Here is a 22,683-nt window from a genome sequence, read left to right as displayed (position 1 = left end):
GTTTAGGGTTTTAGGGTTTTAGGGTTTAGGGTTTAGGGTTTAGGGTTTTAGGGTTTTAGGGTTTTATGGTTTTAGGGTTTTAGGGTTTAGGGTTTAGGGTTTAGGGTTTAGGGTTTAGGGTTTAGTGCTTAGGGTTTAGGGTTTAGGGTTTTAGGGTTTTAGGGTTTTAGGGTTTTAGGTTTTAGGGTTTTAGGGTTTTAGGGTTTTGGGGTTGGGGTTTTGGGGTTTTGGGTTTTTGGGTTTTAGGGTTTAGGGTTTAGGGTTTAGGGTTTAGAGTTTAGGGTTTAGGGTTTAGGGTTTAGGGTTTAGGGTTTTGGGTTTTGGGTTTTAGGGTTTTGGGTTTTAGGGTTTAGGGTTTAGGGTTTAGGGTTTAGGGTTTAGGGTTTAGGGTTTTAGGGTTTTAGGGTTTAGGGTTTTAGGGTTTAGGGTTTAGGGTTTAGGAAAAGGGGACGGTACCCCGGCAAAATTTTATTAGATCATAAAAAATAAGTACATGGAGGGGGTGTTTTGAAGTGATCACCCCCTAACACTTTAACAATAAACCTACACTAATTCTAAATGTAAATCTATACATCAAACAATGCCTAGGAAAATCAAAAAAGACTTTAACCTAAACATCCACCAATACCAAAGTAAATGACAATAAAAGTTCAAAATGCCACAATTACCAACCTGCAAGAAAACAAAGACATATAAAATATGACAAATTATACCTATGGTTTAGGGTTTAGGGTTTAGGGTTTAGGGTTAGGGGTTAGGGGTTAGGGGTTAGGGGTTAGGGTTTAGGGTTTAGGGTTTAGGGTTTAGGGTTTGGGGTTTGGGGTTTGGGGTTTGGGGTTTGGGGTTTGGGGTTTTGGGGTTTTGGGGTTTAGGGTTTAGGGTTTAGGGTTTAGGGTTTGGGGTTTGGGGTTTGGGGTTTAGGGTTTAGGGTTTAGGGTTTAGGGTTTAGGGTTTAGGGTTTAGGGGTTAGGGGTTAGGGTTTAGGGTTTAGGGTTTAGGGGTTAGGGGTTAGGGATTAGGGTTTAGGGTTTAGGGGTTAGGGGTTAGGGGTTAGGGTTTTGGGTTTAGGGGTTAGGGGTTAGGGTTTAGGGTTTAGGGTTTAGGGTTTAGGGTTTAGGGTTTTTTTTTTTTTTTTTTTTTTTTTTTTGATAAAGAGGGACAAGCCCCCGGAAAATATCATATATGAAAGAAATAAGAATGTACAAATACAACGGGTATTCTCGAGGGGGTGTTTTTAGTGTACATCCCAAACTTGGTACACAAACAATCTATAAGGTAAAACTAAAAAACTATACATAACAACAAAGGTACTAACACTACTAATCCTCAAAACAAAATTAACAAATGATGGACTAAAACTGCAAACAATCTAAAACTTCATCCCAGGACTGGCCTTGCAAAACCACTGAAACTGCATCACATTTACATCTCTGGTCCCTGCAGTCCAAAACTTCAACAAGTGCCAATTTGAAACTGCCACAGTGAAATACCATAAAACCAATCTCCAAACCCTCAACTTTACCTTCAAAAACCGATCAAATAACCCCTCAATCCTCAACAAAATCACCAGAAAACTAACCTGCTGTGACAACCCGAAAATTTCCAACCAAATTTAAACTTTAATCTTTATATGTTTCCGACACGATAAGCAATATTTGTTAAGTTAAATTTCAAGAATTTTAAACTATGTTCATACATTCATTCAACCTCGACCAAGTTCCAACGATTCACGAACCATTAAACGAATATGATTATATATGTATATGTGTATATATATTATAACTTGAAACGTAAACAAAATATTAGATTAAATACTTTATATGATTGTATCTGTTTCAAAATGTTTATCAATGGAATTAGAAGATAAGATCAAATGATTGAATTATCAGATATATTGAATTATGATTACAAGTCTCTGTTGAAAGGCCCACGTTGATTTGAGAAATCTTTCCATTTTAACAATATTCGAAAAATGGTAAAGTGATTTATAAATAAGAACAAATTGTCAATCATTGAGAACTAGACAAAGGATAGTGGAAGATTGAATCTCATAAAGACTCGATTGATCTATTTAGTTTCAAACGTACAAAAACGTTTTCAGTTTAAAAAGAACTTTATTATTAAAACGTATATAACTTTTATAAATATCTAGAACCACTTTTGACAACTCATTACTTAACTAGTATGATAAAGATAACGATATTTATATTTTATTTTATATATATAACGATTTAAATTAATATTATATATATTTATACGCGTATTATACGTACATAGTTTTATACTTTTACTATACTTAAACTTTACCTTTACTTTATTTTTACTTTACTTTAACTTTAATAATTCACTTTAATAATTCATACTTTAATAATTCACTTTAATAATTCATACTTTAATAATTCGCTTTAATAATTCATACTTTAATAATTTACTTTAATAATTCATACTTTAATAATTCACTTTAATAATTCATACTTTAATAATTCACTTTAATAATTCAAAAATCTATTATAAATAGAATTCAATAGGTTTCATTATTTCATAGAAACTTGAAAATATTTTTCTCTAAACTCTCTCAATCGATTTACATATATATATTTACTCCGTATTATTTCAAGATATTATTAGTATACATAAAATATTACGACGGAGTGCTGTCCGAGTGATTTCGAAATTGTTTTTCGAGTGGGATAGGATTAAGGAAATTATGGGTTATAGCTATGGAGGTGATTGAGTATGGTTCATGGGTATGCTCGTGAGGTCAATATAGTGTTTATCATTTCCGTTGCATCTACGTACCTTTCCTGCAATATTGAATCTCAATATTGATACGTGAGTACTCATAATTTAACTTTTACATACTAATAGTGTATCCCTGACTAGTGCTCGAGTATTTAGGATTATGCATGCTTGTACTTTTGATATTGCCCTTAGATAGTTACACTTGCGGTTGAGATAAGGTATAAGATATGCATGTCTTTGGAAAGCTAGCGAAAAATTAAGAACTTTTCCTTTAGATATCGAATGGTTTCGATGAACGGATTAGAAGTTATAATCAATTGAATTTTCGATATTTTTATTAAAAATGATTATTATTATCGTCGTTTTTATCATCGTTGTAGTTTTATCTTATTATTATCATTATTATTATCTTTATCAATAAAAGGGATTTATCATTAAAAATTGTTATTTTTTTTTTATTATTGCTATCGTTATTATCGTTAAAGTTATAATTAGTATTATTATTATTATCCAATTATTATTATTATTATTATTGGTATTATTATTATTATTATTATTATCATTATTAATATATATATCATTATTTAAAAATGGTTATTGTTATTGTTATTATTATTATTATTATTATTACTATATTATCATTAAGATAATTATTAGTATTATCGTTAATAATGTTATAGTAACTATCATTATTAATATTAGTGTAATTAAAACAAATATTTGTAACACCTAATTATTTTGATTACTATTATTATCATTATTATGAACACGATATAAAAGACGATTAAAAGCTATTAAACGAAACGATTAGGAAATAATGGGTAAGAGTATCATGATGAAATTAAAATATTATAAGATATTGATTTAGATAAAATTATCGTTCTTATTATTTTTATCATTACTATTATTATTAAAATTATCGTTAGTATTAAAACTATCATTTTAACAAAAATTATCATTTTAATAAAAGTGTCATTGTTACTATAAAATATCATTATTATTATTATTTTAAATAGAATTATTATTTTAAAGATAATATTAAAAATTATCGTAAATATTAAAGTTATCATAATTAGAATTATCGTTTTATCATAATGTCATCTTAGTAATTATAAATATTGATATTTTTATAATAATAATTATTATTACAAAATAATACAACTTTTACTTACTATCATTATAGATATTATTTTATCAAATAAATATTTGATACAAACATATTTTACTACGTGTAATAACTTACTTTAATAATACGTATCATATTATCTTTATAATATTAAATGAACCCTATAAATTTTATTACTTAATATATATAAAAGTATATTTTATTATATAGATATAATATAAAATTTTATTTATTAATAAATAAATTATATTATTTACTCTAATAAATCTTTTAAAAATATTTAAAAATATAAAATGACGATATTTAAACTATATATTAATCATGTATAAATTTTTGGAAATTATTTTGAGTCAAATTTACTTTTGTTGACTTTTGCATATTAGTCTCGAGCATTAGGATTGTGGTACACTATGACTTGACCTAATTTGTTAGACAAATATTGACCAACACATAAATATATATAATTAATTTAGGTTCGTGAATCCGAGGCCAACCTTGCACTTGTTCAATGACGTTATATGTATTTTTACTACGAAATACAGTATGGTGAGTTTCATTTGCCTTTTTACCCTTTATATTTTTGGGACTGAGAATACATGCGCTTTTATAAATGTTTGACGAAATAGACACAAGTAATTGAAACTACATTCTATGGTTGAATTATCGAAATCGAATATGCCCCTTTTTATTAAAGTCTGGTAATCTAAGAATTAGGGAACAGACACCCTAATTGACGCGAATCCTAAAGATAGATCTATTGGGCCTAACAAACCCCATCCAAAGTACCGGATGCTTTAGTACTTCGAAATTTATATCATGTCCGAAGGAGGATCCCGGAATGATAGGGGATATTCTTATATGTATCTAGTTAATGTCGGTTACCAGGTGTTCACCATATGAATGATTATTTTTGTCTCTATGCATGGGACGTATATTTATGAGAACTGGAAATGAAATTCTTGTGGTCTATTAAAATGATGAAAATAAATGATTATGATAAACTAATGAACTCACCAACCTTTTGGTTGACACTTTAAAGCATGTTTATTCTCAGGTGTTAAAGAAATCTTCCGCTGTGCATTTGCTCATTTTAAAGATATTACTTGGAGTCTTTCATAGCATATTTCGAAGAACGTTGCATTCGAGTCATTGAGTTCATCAAAGATTATTATTAAATCAATTTATAGTTGGATAGTGGATATTATGAAATGGTATGCATGCCTATCAATTTTCGATGTAAAGAAAGATTGTCTTTTAAAAACGAATGCAATGTTTGTAAAATGTATCATATAGAGGTCAAATACCTCGCAATGTAATCAACTATTGTGAATCGTTTATAATGTATATGAACGGGTCCTTTCAGTTGGTATCAGAGCGGTGGTCTTAGCGAACCAGGTCTGCATTAGTGTGTCTAACTGATAAGTCGTTAGGATGCATTAGTGAGTCTGGACTTCGACCGTGTCTGCATGTCAAAAGTTTTGCTTATCATTTCTAGTCGGAAATCATCTGCTTATCATCCATAGGAAATTACCTGCTTATCATTATTAGTCTAGACACGTCTTGCTACATTAATTGCATGAGTAGTGTATAGACAAACTTCATATCTTAGCATATCTGCTAAATCATATCTTATCGTATCTGTTACTTTAAACTTTACCTGACATACCCCGCAAATTCCTCCGTAATCTATGAAATCTTTTGATCTCTATATATAGATATCCTATGTAAATAGAATACCACCCGATAGCCGAAAAATCATTTTTATATCGAATATCCTTTATCCAATCATACGAAATGGAATTTGTCATCAGTTCAAGTCACTCGGATTCCGAAATGGAATCTCACTCAAGCTCCGAAAGCAGTGTGACCAGAATGGATCAACCAATCAGTCATCACCTATTCTGGATGAATTGGGGATGGGTTCGTAGCCTCCTCAATCATTGGAAACAAGAAGAAGGCGATCCTTTCCATCCACCACATTGCCCTCTTGACGAAGAACCTGAAGCACTTACCGGCGAACCTGTCCGAAACACCATGTTCTCGCTCATTTTTAGAGTATCTCGTCACGATTATATATTACATCAAATTTTAGATTTTATTTATCCGCTCGTCCGAACCGACAATCACCCCGGTGTAATAGATGAAGTCAACGAGCTTCGCGCTCGGGTAGTGGCTTTGGAGAATATGGTGTAGAGATTACAAACACCAGCAGCAGCATCAGCAGCATAACCAGTACCACCATCATCAACGCCAACAGTACCATTACCACCTCCAACCACAACCGCGTCGTAAACCTCAACTTCACAATCTGTCCCACGAGCATCAACGTCATACGCACCATAGATACCAAGGAGTACCAACAACAATAACTGACGAAGTATTAATTCATAACTTCATTGGAGAAACATTCTGCGATGATTATGTAATCTCTAAAGTCTTAGAGATTATCTAATCTAGCCCTAACCATAAATCAGTTAAGCGAACCAAAAATGATAGAAGGAAGAGTAGAAACCCTGACAAAAATGGTGTGTGATTAACAAGCTAAACTTGCTTTACCAACAGCATCAGCAGTACCGTCAGAGTTACCAGCATCGTCAGTACAGTCAACATCCGAATCAACAACACCGATAACATCACAAACTCCGTCAGTTCAAGAATCACTGTGGACATCATTACGAATCAATAACGTGTATATTGTATCAACGAGTTATGAAGAATTAACTCATTCCCTCTCAAGAAATTATATGTATATTATATTTATATATATATATTTTGAAATAAATCTTTCCGTGCTAAACTATTGTGTGTGAATTTTAACTACTCGGTTAATTCATATTACAAATATGCAATAATGTACGTCCTTCGGCCGCAACTTAACCAGCGTTAACTACAATCTCTGTCGCAATTCAACAAATTCCAATTCATAATAAATCAAGTATATATTTGATTTTACACTTTCATCATCGATGTACCCGAAACTTTTCAGATAACATCATTCGTACTTTGCAAAATTCACAAGAATTCCACGAACCGAACATCATACATCAACAAATAACGAAGTATTGATTCATAATTTCAATGTCATTAAAGAAATACTGCATAAAAGTTATGTACTTTTTAAAGCCTTTAGGGATTATTAAATTCTAGTTTCAACCGTAAATCAAATGAGTTTAATTTAACATTAACTCATTAAATCTATGTTACATCTGAAGAAAATATACATATATATATATTTTCATAAAGACTGTAATAAAATTCTTTTGTACAAAATATTAATTGTGAATTTTTTTTTAACGGGTAGGTAATACCCGAGAGATATATAAATTCACAAATAATATATTACATTCTTCGAATCTGATTCAGCAAATTATCCATTATACTCCCTACTTTCACAACAATATACATTCTTTTATAGAAATCAAAACAACCATACTCATTCAAAATTTAATTACATATTCTGATTTTGAAATCTCAAAATTCAACTCGAGATATGACCAAAATCATCACTCTTAGATCCTTACATCTTTCACAAGCTATATTTTGACTTCAAAACTGTGTTAGAACATCAAATGTATGTTAACGATTACAATCTGTGTTCAAACCCTTCGAAAATTTCTGAAGACACTTCGAATGATGAGCAATCGAGATGATGATCCAACCACATGTTACCCACAGTTATGTACCCAAAAAAACTCTTGAAACCAAAGTAAAAGTTTAAACAACGTATCCGCGTCAGATTCTTTGGCATTTATTAGCAAAAATAACTTTACGACTCCTATTCAAAGTAGCCAGTTTTGTCACAGCTCCAGCAAGTCAACTTCGACTTTTCAGTCAGACTAACCTTATTATAACCTTGAGATATACACCATCGTTACCAGGGAACCTTTTACATTTCACCACATTATTAGCAGATGTACCAACAACTTCATTACCCTTTGACTTTAGCCTCTCCAAAAAGTCATTATAATTATTTATTGAAACCCCATCATTTACTCATTCGCATCTTGTAATGAGAATTGCCATACAAATCATTGGGAATTAGCAATCAGTATTTTGAAATCTCGCAGCATGTCTACGCCAACAGTTATATGTGTATATATAACGTCTATCTTCTGGACTTAATTTGAATGTGAAGTTTCTGAAAAACACTCCGAACTAAGAATTGGTTCTCCGAAAATGGAAAAATGCTGATGAAGCAGCAAAAACTAAAAACGACTTTAAACGGTAAAATCTGAATGATAATGATGAAGTGTGCTGGCAAAGGGCAGAAAAAGAGAAGTTTTGGAACTGGAAAACGGATTGAGCAAAGTAGGAAGGAGGCTTTGGACAAATTACAAAGACCGAACCTGACTTCAAAGGATCCAAATAATTCAGTACCTGCTGAAGTCATTAACGAATACCTTGCTCCTGACTCTATACCCCTGCGGACAATATTCTTCATCATCCTCTGATATTAGAAATTCTAAAATATCATCATATCTTTCATTATAAATATCCTCCATATTTCTGAAGATATTTTCTTAATTTTTCTTATTTGAAATCATTTACCTCTTCGCACTATCTGTATTACATCATAAAAGAAACTATTTTAGTTTCTAAATTCTGAAACATTCAAGTTTAAAATAGGAATATTTTGAAGTAGTGTTGGGAACTGAAGCATGAATTAGTATAATATAATGACACTTGATCAACGTGATTATATTACAGTAAGTCATGCTGAGTTTCTAAATGGAACGTGATGATTCACAGATCATAATATCATCATGTGCCATGTTATACGACTCTTGTATTCTATTTAACCTCTAAAATATCAAGAAAATATTTCTTGATGATTCGGCCTTTTCCAAGGTATTCTAGTAATTTGACAAGTCAAGATCGTGCCATCACAATTTCCTTCCTAGAACATTAACAATGTTCATTCTGAAATTCATATCTGTGAATTCTGGACCATTACAAGCGGTGCTTAATCGCAAGAAGAAGAAACAAAAGGACAAAACTCCGAAATAAAAATTGGGGTATAAATTGCAGCAAATAAAAGAGAGCATTAACTGTTAATGATAATGATTATAGAAGACAGAAGCAGAGACTTTGAAATATAAGGGAACATATAAAGCCCAACGATAAACCAGAAATTATAAACCATATATATCGATGCATATAGCAATATAAAGAAACGGGAGAACTAGAAACACTATAAACCCAAGAGTATAGTAGAAGTAAATAGATTCTTCTGGCGGTAAATGAAAAAGAAGAATGACCGATATGAAAGTTAGAAGTATATCGAGAATCAGAACTGGATGGAGCATATTGATGAATACTTTAAAATATGAGTTGAGGGGGAAAGAATAGAAGGTGATGAAACATGACTAGGAACTTAGAAATCAACAGATTTAACTCACACAATGGCGGAATAAGTGAATCAAACCTTCTAGTGAATAGGTTAATTTTTTTTTGATTAATTTAGACAAACCACAACTAAATCAAGTGTGATTAGATCAACACCTAGAGCTATTATTCACCACCTGGGTGATTTGGACTGAGAGAAAATTGGAGGAGCTCACTAGATCTGAGTGTGTGTAACAAATGAGAGGCTTAACCTAAAATGAAGAACATAAGACTTTATATACCCCTGATGTTGACTCACCCATACGATTCATTCATCACACGTACGAGTTGGCTTCATCAGCCGTACGTGTGATCACTCACTCGTGTCTTCTCATTTAGGTTGTAATTGTGACTTAGCTCAGTATCAACCGTGCGTATGAGCCTGTCAGCCGTACTAGTGAGGCTTCACTCGTACGTCTAACTAAGTCTAACATAGTCAAACATCTAAATCTCGTTCCTGCAGTTTCTGTAACCACATACAAACACGTATAGGATAATAACGAGCAATCATGGTGGCCTGTAAACTGTTGTACCTGCAATGGACGTGGGTAGATGTCTAGGGACTTGCATAAAATGCATCAACAGAAGGTGTGAGCTGTAAGGAAACGAAGGAGGTGAATTTATAAGAAAATCTCCGACAGAACAATTAAAATGGACGATAGCATTTAAAGCGGATCCTAATTCCTTTGATTACCGGAGAGTCAAATCTTATTAAGAAGATTTTCTTCAATTCCTTTGAAATATGGAAATCAATCATATCTACGTCAAATGATAAGATGAATCTACACTTACTCATTTCACTCTTCTATGTTAGCTTCATTCGTACTCTTCATATAAATGGATTGTTTATCCAAATTATTCGCTGATGATAAAACTCTAATTTTTAGCCCGTATGCATCATGAAAACATACTTATTATCATTCACGACCTTTCCACTCAAATTTCGGGACGAAATTTCTTTAACGGGTAGGTACTGTGACAACCCGAAAATTTCCAACCAAATTTAAACTTTAATCTTTATATGTTTCCGACACGATAAGCAATATTTGTTAAGTTAAATTTCAAGAATTTTAAACTATGTTCATACATTCATTCAACCTCGACCAAGTTCCAACGATTCACGAACCATTAAACGAATATGATTATATATGTATATGTGTATATATATTATAACTTGAAACGTAAACAAAATATTAGATTAAATACTTTATATGATTGTATCTGTTTCAAAATGTTTATCAATGGAATTAGAAGATAAGATCAAATGATTGAATTATCAGATATATTGAATTATGATTACAAGTCTCTGTTGAAAGGCCCACGTTGATTTGAGAAATCTTTCCATTTTAACAATATTCGAAAAATGGTAAAGTGATTTATAAATAAGAACAAATTGTCAATCATTGAGAACTAGACAAAGGATAGTGGAAGATTGAATCTCATAAAGACTCGATTGATCTATTTAGTTTCAAACGTACAAAAACGTTTTCAGTTTAAAAAGAACTTTATTATTAAAACGTATATAACTTTTATAAATATCTAGAACCACTTTTGACAACTCATTACTTAACTAGTATGATAAAGATAACGATATTTATATTTTATTTTATATATATAACGATTTAAATTAATATTATATATATTTATACGCGTATTATACGTACATAGTTTTATACTTTTACTATACTTAAACTTTACCTTTACTTTATTTTTACTTTACTTTAACTTTAATAATTCACTTTAATAATTCATACTTTAATAATTCACTTTAATAATTCATACTTTAATAATTCGCTTTAATAATTCATACTTTAATAATTTACTTTAATAATTCATACTTTAATAATTCACTTTAATAATTCATACTTTAATAATTCACTTTAATAATTCAAAAATCTATTATAAATAGAATTCAATAGGTTTCATTATTTCATAGAAACTTGAAAATATTTTTCTCTAAACTCTCTCAATCGATTTACATATATATATTTACTCCGTATTATTTCAAGATATTATTAGTATACATAAAATATTACGACGGAGTGCTGTCCGAGTGATTTCGAAATTGTTTTTCGAGTGGGATAGGATTAAGGAAATTATGGGTTATAGCTATGGAGGTGATTGAGTATGGTTCATGGGTATGCTCGTGAGGTCAATATAGTGTTTATCATTTCCGTTGCATCTACGTACCTTTCCTGCAATATTGAATCTCAATATTGATACGTGAGTACTCATAATTTAACTTTTACATACTAATAGTGTATCCCTGACTAGTGCTCGAGTATTTAGGATTATGCATGCTTGTACTTTTGATATTGCCCTTAGATAGTTACACTTGCGGTTGAGATAAGGTATAAGATATGCATGTCTTTGGAAAGCTAGCGAAAAATTAAGAACTTTTCCTTTAGATATCGAATGGTTTCGATGAACGGATTAGAAGTTATAATCAATTGAATTTTCGATATTTTTATTAAAAATGATTATTATTATCGTCGTTTTTATCATCGTTGTAGTTTTATCTTATTATTATCATTATTATTATCTTTATCAATAAAAGGGATTTATCATTAAAAATTGTTATTTTTTTTTTTTATTATTGCTATCGTTATTATCGTTAAAGTTATAATTAGTATTATTATTATTATCCAATTATTATTATTATTATTATTGGTATTATTATTATTATTATTATTATCATTATTAATATATATATCATTATTTAAAAATGGTTATTGTTATTGTTATTATTATTATTATTACTATATTATCATTAAGATAATTATTAGTATTATCGTTAATAATGTTATAGTAACTATCATTATTAATATTAGTGTAATTAAAACAAATATTTGTAACACCTAATTATTTTGATTACTATTATTATCATTATTATGAACACGATATAAAAGACGATTAAAAGCTATTAAACGAAACGATTAGGAAATAATGGGTAAGAGTATCATGATGAAATTAAAATATTATAAGATATTGATTTAGATAAAATTATCGTTCTTATTATTTTTATCATTACTATTATTATTAAAATTATCGTTAGTATTAAAACTATCATTTTAACAAAAATTATCATTTTAATAAAAGTGTCATTGTTACTATAAAATATCATTATTATTATTATTTTAAATAGAATTATTATTTTAAAGATAATATTAAAAATTGTCGTAAATATTAAAGTTATCATAATTAGAATTATCGTTTTATCATAATGTCATCTTAGTAATTATAAATATTGATATTTTTATAATAATAATTATTATTACAAAATAATACAACTTTTACTTACTATCATTATAGATATTATTTTATCAAATAAATATTTGATACAAACATATTTTACTACGTGTAATAACTTACTTTAATAATACGTATCATATTATCTTTATAATATTAAATGAACCCTATAAATTTTATTACTTAATATATATAAAAGTATATTTTATTATATAGATATAATATAAAATTTTATTTATTAATAAATAAATTATATTATTTACTCTAATAAATCTTTTAAAAATATTTAAAAATATAAAATGACGATATTTAAACTATATATTAATCATGTATAAATTTTTGGAAATTATTTTGAGTCAAATTTACTTTTGTTGACTTTTGCATATTAGTCTCGAGCATTAGGATTGTGGTACACTATGACTTGACCTAATTTGTTAGACAAATATTGACCAATACATAAATATATATAATTAATTTAGGTTCGTGAATCCGAGGCCAACCTTGCACTTGTTCAATGACGTTATATGTATTTTTACTACGAAATACAGTATGGTGAGTTTCATTTGCCTTTTTACCCTTTATATTTTTGGGACTGAGAATACATGCGCTTTTATAAATGTTTGACGAAATAGACACAAGTAATTGAAACTACATTCTATGGTTGAATTATCGAAATCGAATATGCCCCTTTTTATTAAAGTCTGGTAATCTAAGAATTAGGGAACAGACACCCTAATTGACGCGAATCCTAAAGATAGATCTATTGGGCCTAACAAACCCCATCCAAAGTACCGGATGCTTTAGTACTTCGAAATTTATATCATGTCCGAAGGAGGATCCCGGAATGATAGGGGATATTCTTATATGTATCTAGTTAATGTCGGTTACCAGGTGTTCACCATATGAATGATTATTTTTGTCGCTATGCATGGGACGTATATTTATGAGAACTGGAAATGAAATTCTTGTGGTCTATTAAAATGATGAAAATAAATGATTATGATAAACTAATGAACTCACCAACCTTTTGGTTGACACTTTAAAGCATGTTTATTCTCAGGTGTTAAAGAAATCTTCCGCTGTGCATTTGCTCATTTTAAAGATATTACTTGGAGTCTTTCATAGCATATTTCGAAGAACGTTGCATTCGAGTCATTGAGTTCATCAAAGATTATTATTAAATCAATTTATAGTTGGATAGTGGATATTATGAAATGGTATGCATGCCTATCAATTTTCGATGTAAAGAAAGATTGTCTTTTAAAAACGAATGCAATGTTTGTAAAATGTATCATATAGAGGTCAAATACCTCGCAATGTAATCAACTATTGTGAATCGTTTATAATGTATATGAACGGGTCCTTTCACCTGCCACTGAATTATATCAACAAAATCCCAAAAAATCATCCATAAAACCATGAAATAAATCTCACATTTCCCATTTAGGAGAGGAACTAAAATGAACAAAATAATAAGGGTTGTAAAATTAAGAACACCCTTCAAACATTGAAACACCCCATAAATGATACTAATAATACTCATAAACATCAATAAGCATGTATCAATCTTGAAATCTACTTTTGTACACCCAAAAACTTCAGAGTTGACCAAAAGTCCAACCTGGTCAACATTTTAAAAATTAACAACCTGTTGACCAATCTGAAACTTGCATATCATCACAATCCATAATCCAAACTTATTACACAAATCAAACCACCATTGGACCATTTGAGTAAAAAAGTCAACCTTCATCCTAAACCCTAAATACCACCACAGTTTCAAGCCTAAAACCCTACTCCTCAAATAACCATAACACATCAGCCTCAAATCAAAGTCATACCATACAATCATAAACCTGTAACCCAACAAACTCTCAAGAACATAAGTTTGACCCGAAAAAGTCAAACCTATCCATCTGTACCCACAATATAGCAGCAGCAGGAATCCTAATCCACCAACAATCATATCCCAAACCAAGATGGTCCCACCCAAGGATGTACTGACACAGACCTCTGAACCTAGACTCTATGGGTCCCAGAACTGATGTAGGACCCACCTATTACCATTTTTATGCTGGTAATACACCCTTTGGCAGCCTGAGACCTGCATATGGATCCTAAACAGCCTTCCACACAAAAAATTGTAACCCCTAAAGGCATGTTTCACCATATACATTCCCATCTCACCTCCAATAAAAGGACATGGTTCAACAAGCAGCATAACAGAAAAAGTGAAACTAATTTTGACCCACCTTATCACTCCTTTAAAAAGAACATATGTATAAACCCCATACATATGCACCAATGTCTCCAATCCTACACACCTGTGGCCATTTTTATTATTTTACATGACTTTACTAGCTTATGAACAAATATAAGCCAGTTATTTAAGCAAAAATGAAACTCAAGACCCTGCCACAGGTTGAACTGACCTACCCTTATCACCCTTATCACTCCATTACCCCCATTTATGAGACAAGATAGACCACTAGACCATGAACCTATACACAGAAGGTGCAATGATTGATGTACACCTTTTAGACCACTAATATTAAGCATGTGACCTTTGTGGTAGCCTGGGACAAACATAAAGATCATAAACAGCACCCTAAACAACCAATATAAAGTTCCTATCCATGGTGCCTGCTTCACCTTATGAATTCCCATCTCACCATCAAAAAACAAGTTTAGCTCAACAAATTGATGCCAGGAAAAAGTGAGACTTCTTTTGACACCCCTTATAGCTCCAGTAAAAAGAATATATACATTAAAACCCTGCATATACACCAAAGTCTCCAATCCTATGCATTTGCAGACCATATAATATTTCTTTTTCACTAAGTATGACTTATGAAACAATATAAGCCATATATTCATTATTTTTCCAGAAATGAAATGACACCATGCAGATGCTAGATTAACCCTTTTCCACCTTATATCTCCAAAATCCCAATTGATTTCCCAAAAATGAAAAGACTGACTAAAACACACACCCTGTACATAACAAGACACAGGTTTGACCAAACTCCTAATAATGAGGTTAAGAAATTTAAAATTGGTAAAATAAAGTAAAGAATTAAAAAATGACTCCAACCTTATATCTCCCAGGGTTTTCAATCTAGTGCTAACCTCCAACACATTTATAATGAATTTTTTATTTTTTTCCACCCAACACCCTATTTGATAATCCCATATACCTACACACAGACTCAATGTTGACCCATATAACCCATAACTCTTTTGAAACACCACTCACACACACAGACTCATAGATGACAGACCCTGTACAAACAAGACCAACTAATGGGATTATCACTACCCAAAACCACCTTATAACTCCATCCCAAACCAGACCACCCAAGTGATACATGAACCACCAAATCCAGAAACCACCAAACATGCTTTTTTGATCCATCATTTTAAACAGACAAATGAGTAGGACCACCATCACCAAAACTGAACTTCCAAACTTTAGCTGCACTGTGAGACTGCATTGACTTTTTCACCTGCAATCCCATCAACCTTAGCCTGACAACTTCAAAAACCCTTTTTGCAATCACATCATGAGATGAGCTATCATTCTCAAAAATTCTAGCATTTCTCTCCTGCCACAAGTGATAAATGACAGCAGCAAACACCAGCCTTCTAATGATACTCCAAATCCCTTTATTACAAATAGTACCAGCCATGATATTAACCACATCATTCCATTGACTAGTACCATATTCAATTCTATCAATAATCCCATCTAAACCAGCCTTACCTCTAAACCATCTCCATACAGACTTAGCATAAGAACAGCCAATCAAAAGATGATCATGAGATTCCTGAACTTGATTACATAAGCAACACACATCACCACGTGGCACATCCCACCTCTCTAATATGTCCTGTGTGCTCAGTATACAATTGATAGCAACCCAACAAATGAAGGCATGTCTAGGAATGTTTTGAGAGAACCAAATGACCCTGTGCCAACTAACCTCATCCCTAGAAGCTCTAATATCATCCCATACCCTGAAGTACTAAAATCACAAAGCTTATCAAACCTAGTTTTCCAATACAACCTATCCCTTTCTTCATCCCTAAGCACATGGTTGGGGTAAACAAGCAAATCACCAATCTTTTGAACAATCTGAACAGGCCACAACCAATTACCATCAATGCAGACATCACTCACCTGAGCATTCAGACTCATACCAGCAATATGAACATCCCTAGGAGTAAGATAATCAATTAAAGGACCCACTTGATGTCATTGATCATACCATAGAGAAACAGCATTACCATTTCCCAACTTGTACATGAAAAATCTTCTCAACACAGACCTCATGTTCAAAATATTTCTCCAAGAGAAAGAGCACTCACCATCAACCTTCACAGCCCAAAAATTCTTCCCATTTAACCTATAGCTATTCACCCATCTCACCCATAAAGACTCTTTATTAGATAAAACATTCCACATATGCTTGGACAACAAAGCAATATTCCAGCCACTTAAAGATCTAATGCCCAATCCACCCTGGCTCTTCTTAAAACAAACATCATACCATTTAACCTTAGGCATGTAGTGACCCGAACTTTTCCATGTTTATATATATTAATTGAGATTGATATTTACATGATTAAATGTTTCCAACATGTTAAGCAATCAAACTTGTTAAGACTTGATTAATTGAAATAAGTTTCATATAGACAATTGACCACCCAAGTTGACCGGTGATTCACGAACGTTAAAACTTGTAAAAACTATATGATGACATATATATGGATATATATATAGTTAACATGATACTATGATAAGTAAACATATCATTAAGTATATTAACAATGAACTACATATGTAAAAACAAGACTACTAACTTAATGATTTTTAAACGAGACATATATGTAACGATTATCGTTGTAAAGATATTTAATGTATATATATCATATTAAGAGATATTCATACATGATAATATCATGATAATATAATAATTTAAAATCTCATTTGATATTATAAACATTGGGTTAACAACATTTAACAAGATCGTTAACCTAAAGGTTTCAAAACAACACTTACATGTAACGACTAACGATGACTTAACGACTCAGTTAAAATGTATATACATGTAGTGTTTTAATATGTATTTATACACTTTTGAAAGACTTCAATACACTTATCAAAATACTTCTACTTAACAAAAATGCTTACAATTACATCCTCGTTCAGTTTCATCAACAATTCTACTCGTATGCACCCGTATTCGTACTCGTATAATACACAGCTTTTAGATGTATGTACTATTGGTATATACACTCCAATGATCAGCTCTTAGCAGCCCATGTGAGTCACCTAACACATGTGGGAACCATCATTTGGCAACTAGCATGAAATATCTCATAAAATTACAAAAATATGAGTAATAATTCATGACTTATTTACGTGAAAACAAAATTACATATCCTTTATATCTAATCCATACACCAACGACCAAAAACACCTACAAACACTTTCATTCTTCAATTTTCTTCATCTAATTGATCTCTCTCAAGTTCTATCTTCAAGTTCTAAGTGTTCTTCATAAATTTCAAAAGTTCTAGTTTCATAAAATCAAGAATACTTTCAAGTTTGCTAGCTCACTTCCAATCTTGTAAGGTGATCATCCAACCTCAAGAAATCTTTGTTTCTTACAGTAGGTTATCATTCTAATACAAGGTAATAATCATATTCAAACTTTGGTTCAATTTCTATAACTATAACAATCTTATTTCAAGTGATGATCTTACTTGAACTTGTTTTCGTGTCATGATTCTGCTTCAAGAACTTCGAGCCATCCAAGGATCCATTGAAGCTAGATCCATTTTTCCCTTTTCCAGTAGGTTTATCCAAGGAACTTCAGATAGTAATGATGTTCATAACATCATTCGATTCATACATATAAAGCTATCTTATTCGAAGGTTTAAACTTGTAATCACTAGAACATAGTTTAGTTAATTCTAAAATTGTTCGCAAACAAAAGTTAATCCTTCTAACTTGACTTTTAAAATCAACTAAACACATGTTCTATATCTGTATGATATGCTAACTTAATGATTTAAAACCTGGAAACACGAAAAATACCGTAAAACCGGATTTACGCCGTCGTAGTAACACCGCGGGCTGTTTTGGGTTAGTTAATTAAAAACTATGATAAACTTTGATTTAAAAGTTGTTATTCTGGGAAAATGATTTTTATTATGAACATGAAACTATATCCAAAAATTATGGTTAAACTCAAAGTGGAAGTATATTTTCTAAAATGGTCATCTAGACGTCGTTCTTTCGACTGAAATGACTACCTTTACAAAAACAACTTGTAACTTATTTTTCCAACTATAAACCTATACTTTTTATGTTTAGATTCATAAAATAGAGTTTAATATGAAACCATAGCAATTTGATTCACTCAAAACGGATTTAAAATGAAGAAGTTATGGGTAAAACAAGATTGGATAATTTTTCTAATTTTAGCTACGTGAAAATTGGTAACAAATCTATTCCAACCATAACTTAATCAACTTGTATTGTATATTATGTAATCTTGAGATTCCATAGACACGTATACAATGTTTCGACCTATCATGTCGACACATCTATATATATTTCGGAACAACCATAGACACTCTATATGTGAATGTTGGAGTTAGCTATACAGGGTTGAGGTTGATATCAAAATATATATAGTTTGAGTTGTGATCAATACTGAGATACGTATACACTGGGTCGTGGATTGATTCAAGATAATATTTATTGATTTATTTCTGTACATCTAACTGTGGACAACTAGTTGTAGGTTACTAACGAGGACAGCTGACTTAATAAACTTAAAACATCAAAATATATTAAAAGTGTTGTAAATATATTTTGAACATACTTTGATATATATGTATATATTGTTATAGGTTCGTGAATCAACCAGTGGCCAAGTCTTACTTCCCGACGAAGTAAAAATCTGTGAAAGTGAGTTATAGTCCCACTTTTAAAATCTAATATTTTTGGGATGAGAATACATGCAGGTTTTATAAATGATTTACAAAATAGACACAAGTACGTGAAACTACATTCTATGGTTGAATTATCGAAATCGAATATGCCCCTTTTTATTAAGTCTGGTAATCTAAGAATTAGGGAACAGACACCCTAATTGACGCGAATCCTAAAGATAGATCTATTGGGCTTAACAAACCCCATCCAAAGTACCGGATGCTTTAGTACTTCGAAATTTATATCATATCCGAAGGGTGTCCCGGAATGATGGGGATATTCTTATATATGCATCTTGTTAATGTCGGTTACCAGGTGTTCACCATATGAATGATTTTTATCTCTATGTATGGGATGTGTATTGAAATATGAAATCTTGTGGTCTATTATTATGATTTGATATATATAGGTTAAACCTATAACTCACCAACATTTTTGTTGACGTTTTAAGCATGTTTATTCTCAGGTGATTATTAAGAGCTTCCGCTGTCGCATACTTAAATAAGGACGAGATTTGGAGTCCATGCTTGTATGATATTGTGTAAAAACTGCATTCAAGAAACTTATTTTGTTGTAACATATTTGTATTGTAAACCATTATGTAATGGTCGTGTGTAAACAGGATATTTTAGATTATCATTATTTGATAATCTACGTAAAGCTTTTTAAACCTTTATTGATGAAATAAAGGTTATGGTTTGTTTTAAAAGGAATGCAGTCTTTGAAAAACGTCTCATATAGAGGTCAAAACCTCGCAACGAAATCAATTAATATGGAACGTTTTTAATCAATAAGAACGGTACATTTCAGTTGGTATCAGAGCGTTGGTCTTAGAGAACCAGAATTTTGTATTAGTGTGTCTTATCGAGTTTGTTAGGATGCATTAGTGAGTCTGGACTTCGACCGTGTTTACTTGAAAAATGATTGCTTAACAAATTTTGTTGGAAACTATATATTTTTAACATGTGAATATTATGTGATATATTAATCTCTTAACGCGTTTGATATTATGTGATAGATGTCTACCTCTAGAACAAGTCCCATTGACTCACCTAATAATAATGAAGAGTCAAATGTAAATTGGAATGATTCGTGGACTGATTCACAAGTTCCCGAAGAGGAACCGGAAGAAGAGTCGGAACCAGAAGAAGAATCGAAACCGGAAGAAGAATCGGAACCGGATGAAGAAATAGAACCGGTGGGAGAAATAATAAAACGGTTAAGTAAAAGAAAATCCTCAACCAACCGACCAAGGTTAATTATGGTCAATGGTGTTTCCGCCAAGGAAGCAAAATATTGGGAGGATTACCAATTCTCCGATGAATCGGATTCCGACGAGAATTCCGATGATGTTATAGAAATTACCCCAACTGAATTTAAAAAGGCAAAAGAAAATAATAAGGGAAAGGGCATAAAATAGAGAAATCTAATTCCAACCCCGATGAACTTTATATGTATCGTCAACCCCCGAAGTCCTTAAGTTGTAACAATGACCCGGGAACCTCTAAACCACCAGGTTTTTCTAAACCAATGTGGATAACGACGGCTCGTATTAGGGGAACATCATATATCTCTAGAAACTTGGCAAAACGAACCAAAACCGAAGAAGAAGAAACAAGCGAGTTGGAATAAGATAGCTGTATTCGTGTGGTGTAATATATGTAATATAGTGTGCTTATGCTTTATGATATATGTAAAAATTGCTAGTATTAATAAGTATTTTTTTTATGAATCTAACTCTTGTCTATTTTACAGTATAAAAACACAAAATGGATAGACAACCCAATATTTTAAGAGACTTACCCGGAGACATGATTGATGAAATCTTGTCTAGAGTCGGTCAGAATTCTTCGGCACAACTATTTAAGGCGAGATCAGTTTGTAAGACATTCGAAGAACGTTCCAAGAATGCCTTGGTTTATAAAAGGCTTTCGTTCGAAAGATGGGGGATATCACATTGGGAAATCCATAAGTTACGATGTGTTTACTTTGACGCATATATTGCGGGGAACCCAAATGCTATTTTACGCAATGGGTTAAGAAATTATTTTGACTCAATATATCCGAATATTGGACTTCGTGATTTAGAAAAAGCGGCTAACATGCAACATAAAGAAGCATGTTATGCTTACGGATTAGTAATGTTCGCTTCTCACCAAAGTGAGAACAAGAACATCGGCCTACAACTATTAAACAAAACGTTCCCACAAGTGACGGAGTCGGTAATTGGGGTAAGAAATGAGGTTTTTAGATTGTTACGGGACTGTTGGACATTACGTAACCCTCGTCCCTTTGACGACGTTACAACACGCTGTCTTATCAATGGCCATAACGGTTATGTTCCACAAGACCAAGGATGGGAAGTAGTCCTAGTAAAACCAGAATGCATGACTTGTTTCTGGACGTATGAATTACGTGTCTTTATTGCCTTTGCTGAACGACTTGTGTACTAGCTAGAATTATCTTCACAACTATCTTGTATCAAAGTTATTGTGTGCTATATTTCATGCTTTATGTAAAATAAGCGGTATTGTAAGTTTGTAAAATATTGTATAAAAGTTTGAACGCGAAATATTATTATAATCAGTTTTTCATATAGAATTGTAGTAGTTGAATTGTATATTAGCTACTAAGTATGAACTTAATGGGTAGGTACTACCCGAATTTAAATTTATAAAATGCTAATATGAAGAAAAAGCTTTTATAAATGAGTTCATATTATGCTACGAAATACTATTAACTACTCTTAATATTCTGTATGATTAACTTGTTCCATTTGACTATTTTGAAGGAAATGGCACCGACTACTCGACACACCGTGAATATGAATGAAGAGGAATTCCGTACTTTTCTAGCTTCAAACATAGCCGCAGTACAGGCTGCGCTACATACCAACAATAACCTTGGATCTAGCAGTACAGGAAATCGTGTAGGATGCACCTATAAAGAATTCACTGCCTGCAAACCTTTGGAATTTGATGGAACCGAAGGACCGATCGGATTGAAACGGTGGACCGAGAAGGTCGAATCGGTGTTTGCCATAAGTAAGTGTACTGAAGAGGATAAAGTGAAGTACGCTACGCATACCTTCACAGGTTCTGCGTTAACATGGTGGAATACCTATCTAGAGCAAGTGGGACAAGACGATGCGTACGCACTACCGTGGTCAGCATT

General features: G+C 31.7%; 1 protein-coding gene across 1 annotated transcript; it reads right to left on the bottom strand.

Annotated features, from left to right (window-relative positions):
* Positions 1-15,921: 15,921 nt before the first annotated feature.
* Positions 15,922-17,069, bottom strand: LOC139894253 (uncharacterized). Its single transcript, XM_071877452.1, has 5 exons — positions 16,871-17,069; positions 16,683-16,750; positions 16,570-16,637; positions 16,486-16,519; positions 15,922-16,392 (listed from the first exon to the last, which is right to left on the bottom strand). The coding sequence occupies exons 1-5, from the start codon at positions 17,067-17,069 to the stop codon at positions 15,922-15,924; spliced, it is 840 nt and encodes a 279-aa protein (XP_071733553.1).
* Positions 17,070-22,683: the final 5,614 nt, after the last annotated feature.

The sequence above is a fragment of the Rutidosis leptorrhynchoides genome, chromosome 2, assembly GCF_046630445.1.
Source record: "Rutidosis leptorrhynchoides isolate AG116_Rl617_1_P2 chromosome 2, CSIRO_AGI_Rlap_v1, whole genome shotgun sequence".
Classification (NCBI taxonomy): Eukaryota; Viridiplantae; Streptophyta; class Magnoliopsida; order Asterales; family Asteraceae; genus Rutidosis; species Rutidosis leptorrhynchoides.
This window is presented reverse-complemented; position numbering and strand designations above follow the sequence as displayed.

Bases quoted from the DNA above. Each gene is read 5' to 3' on its own strand.
- LOC139894253 (XM_071877452.1), bottom strand. From the start codon at position 17,069: ATGCCTAAGGTTAAATGGTATGATGTTTGTTTTAAGAAGAGCCAGGGT. The intron at 16,638-16,682 runs GTGAGTGATGTC...TGGCCTGTTCAG, and splicing joins GTATGAGTCTGAATGCTCAG to ATTGTTCAAAAGATTGGTGA. The intron at 16,520-16,569 runs GTTGTATTGGAA...TTAGTACTTCAG, and splicing joins AGGGATGAAGAAAGGGATAG to GGTATGGGATGATATTAGAG.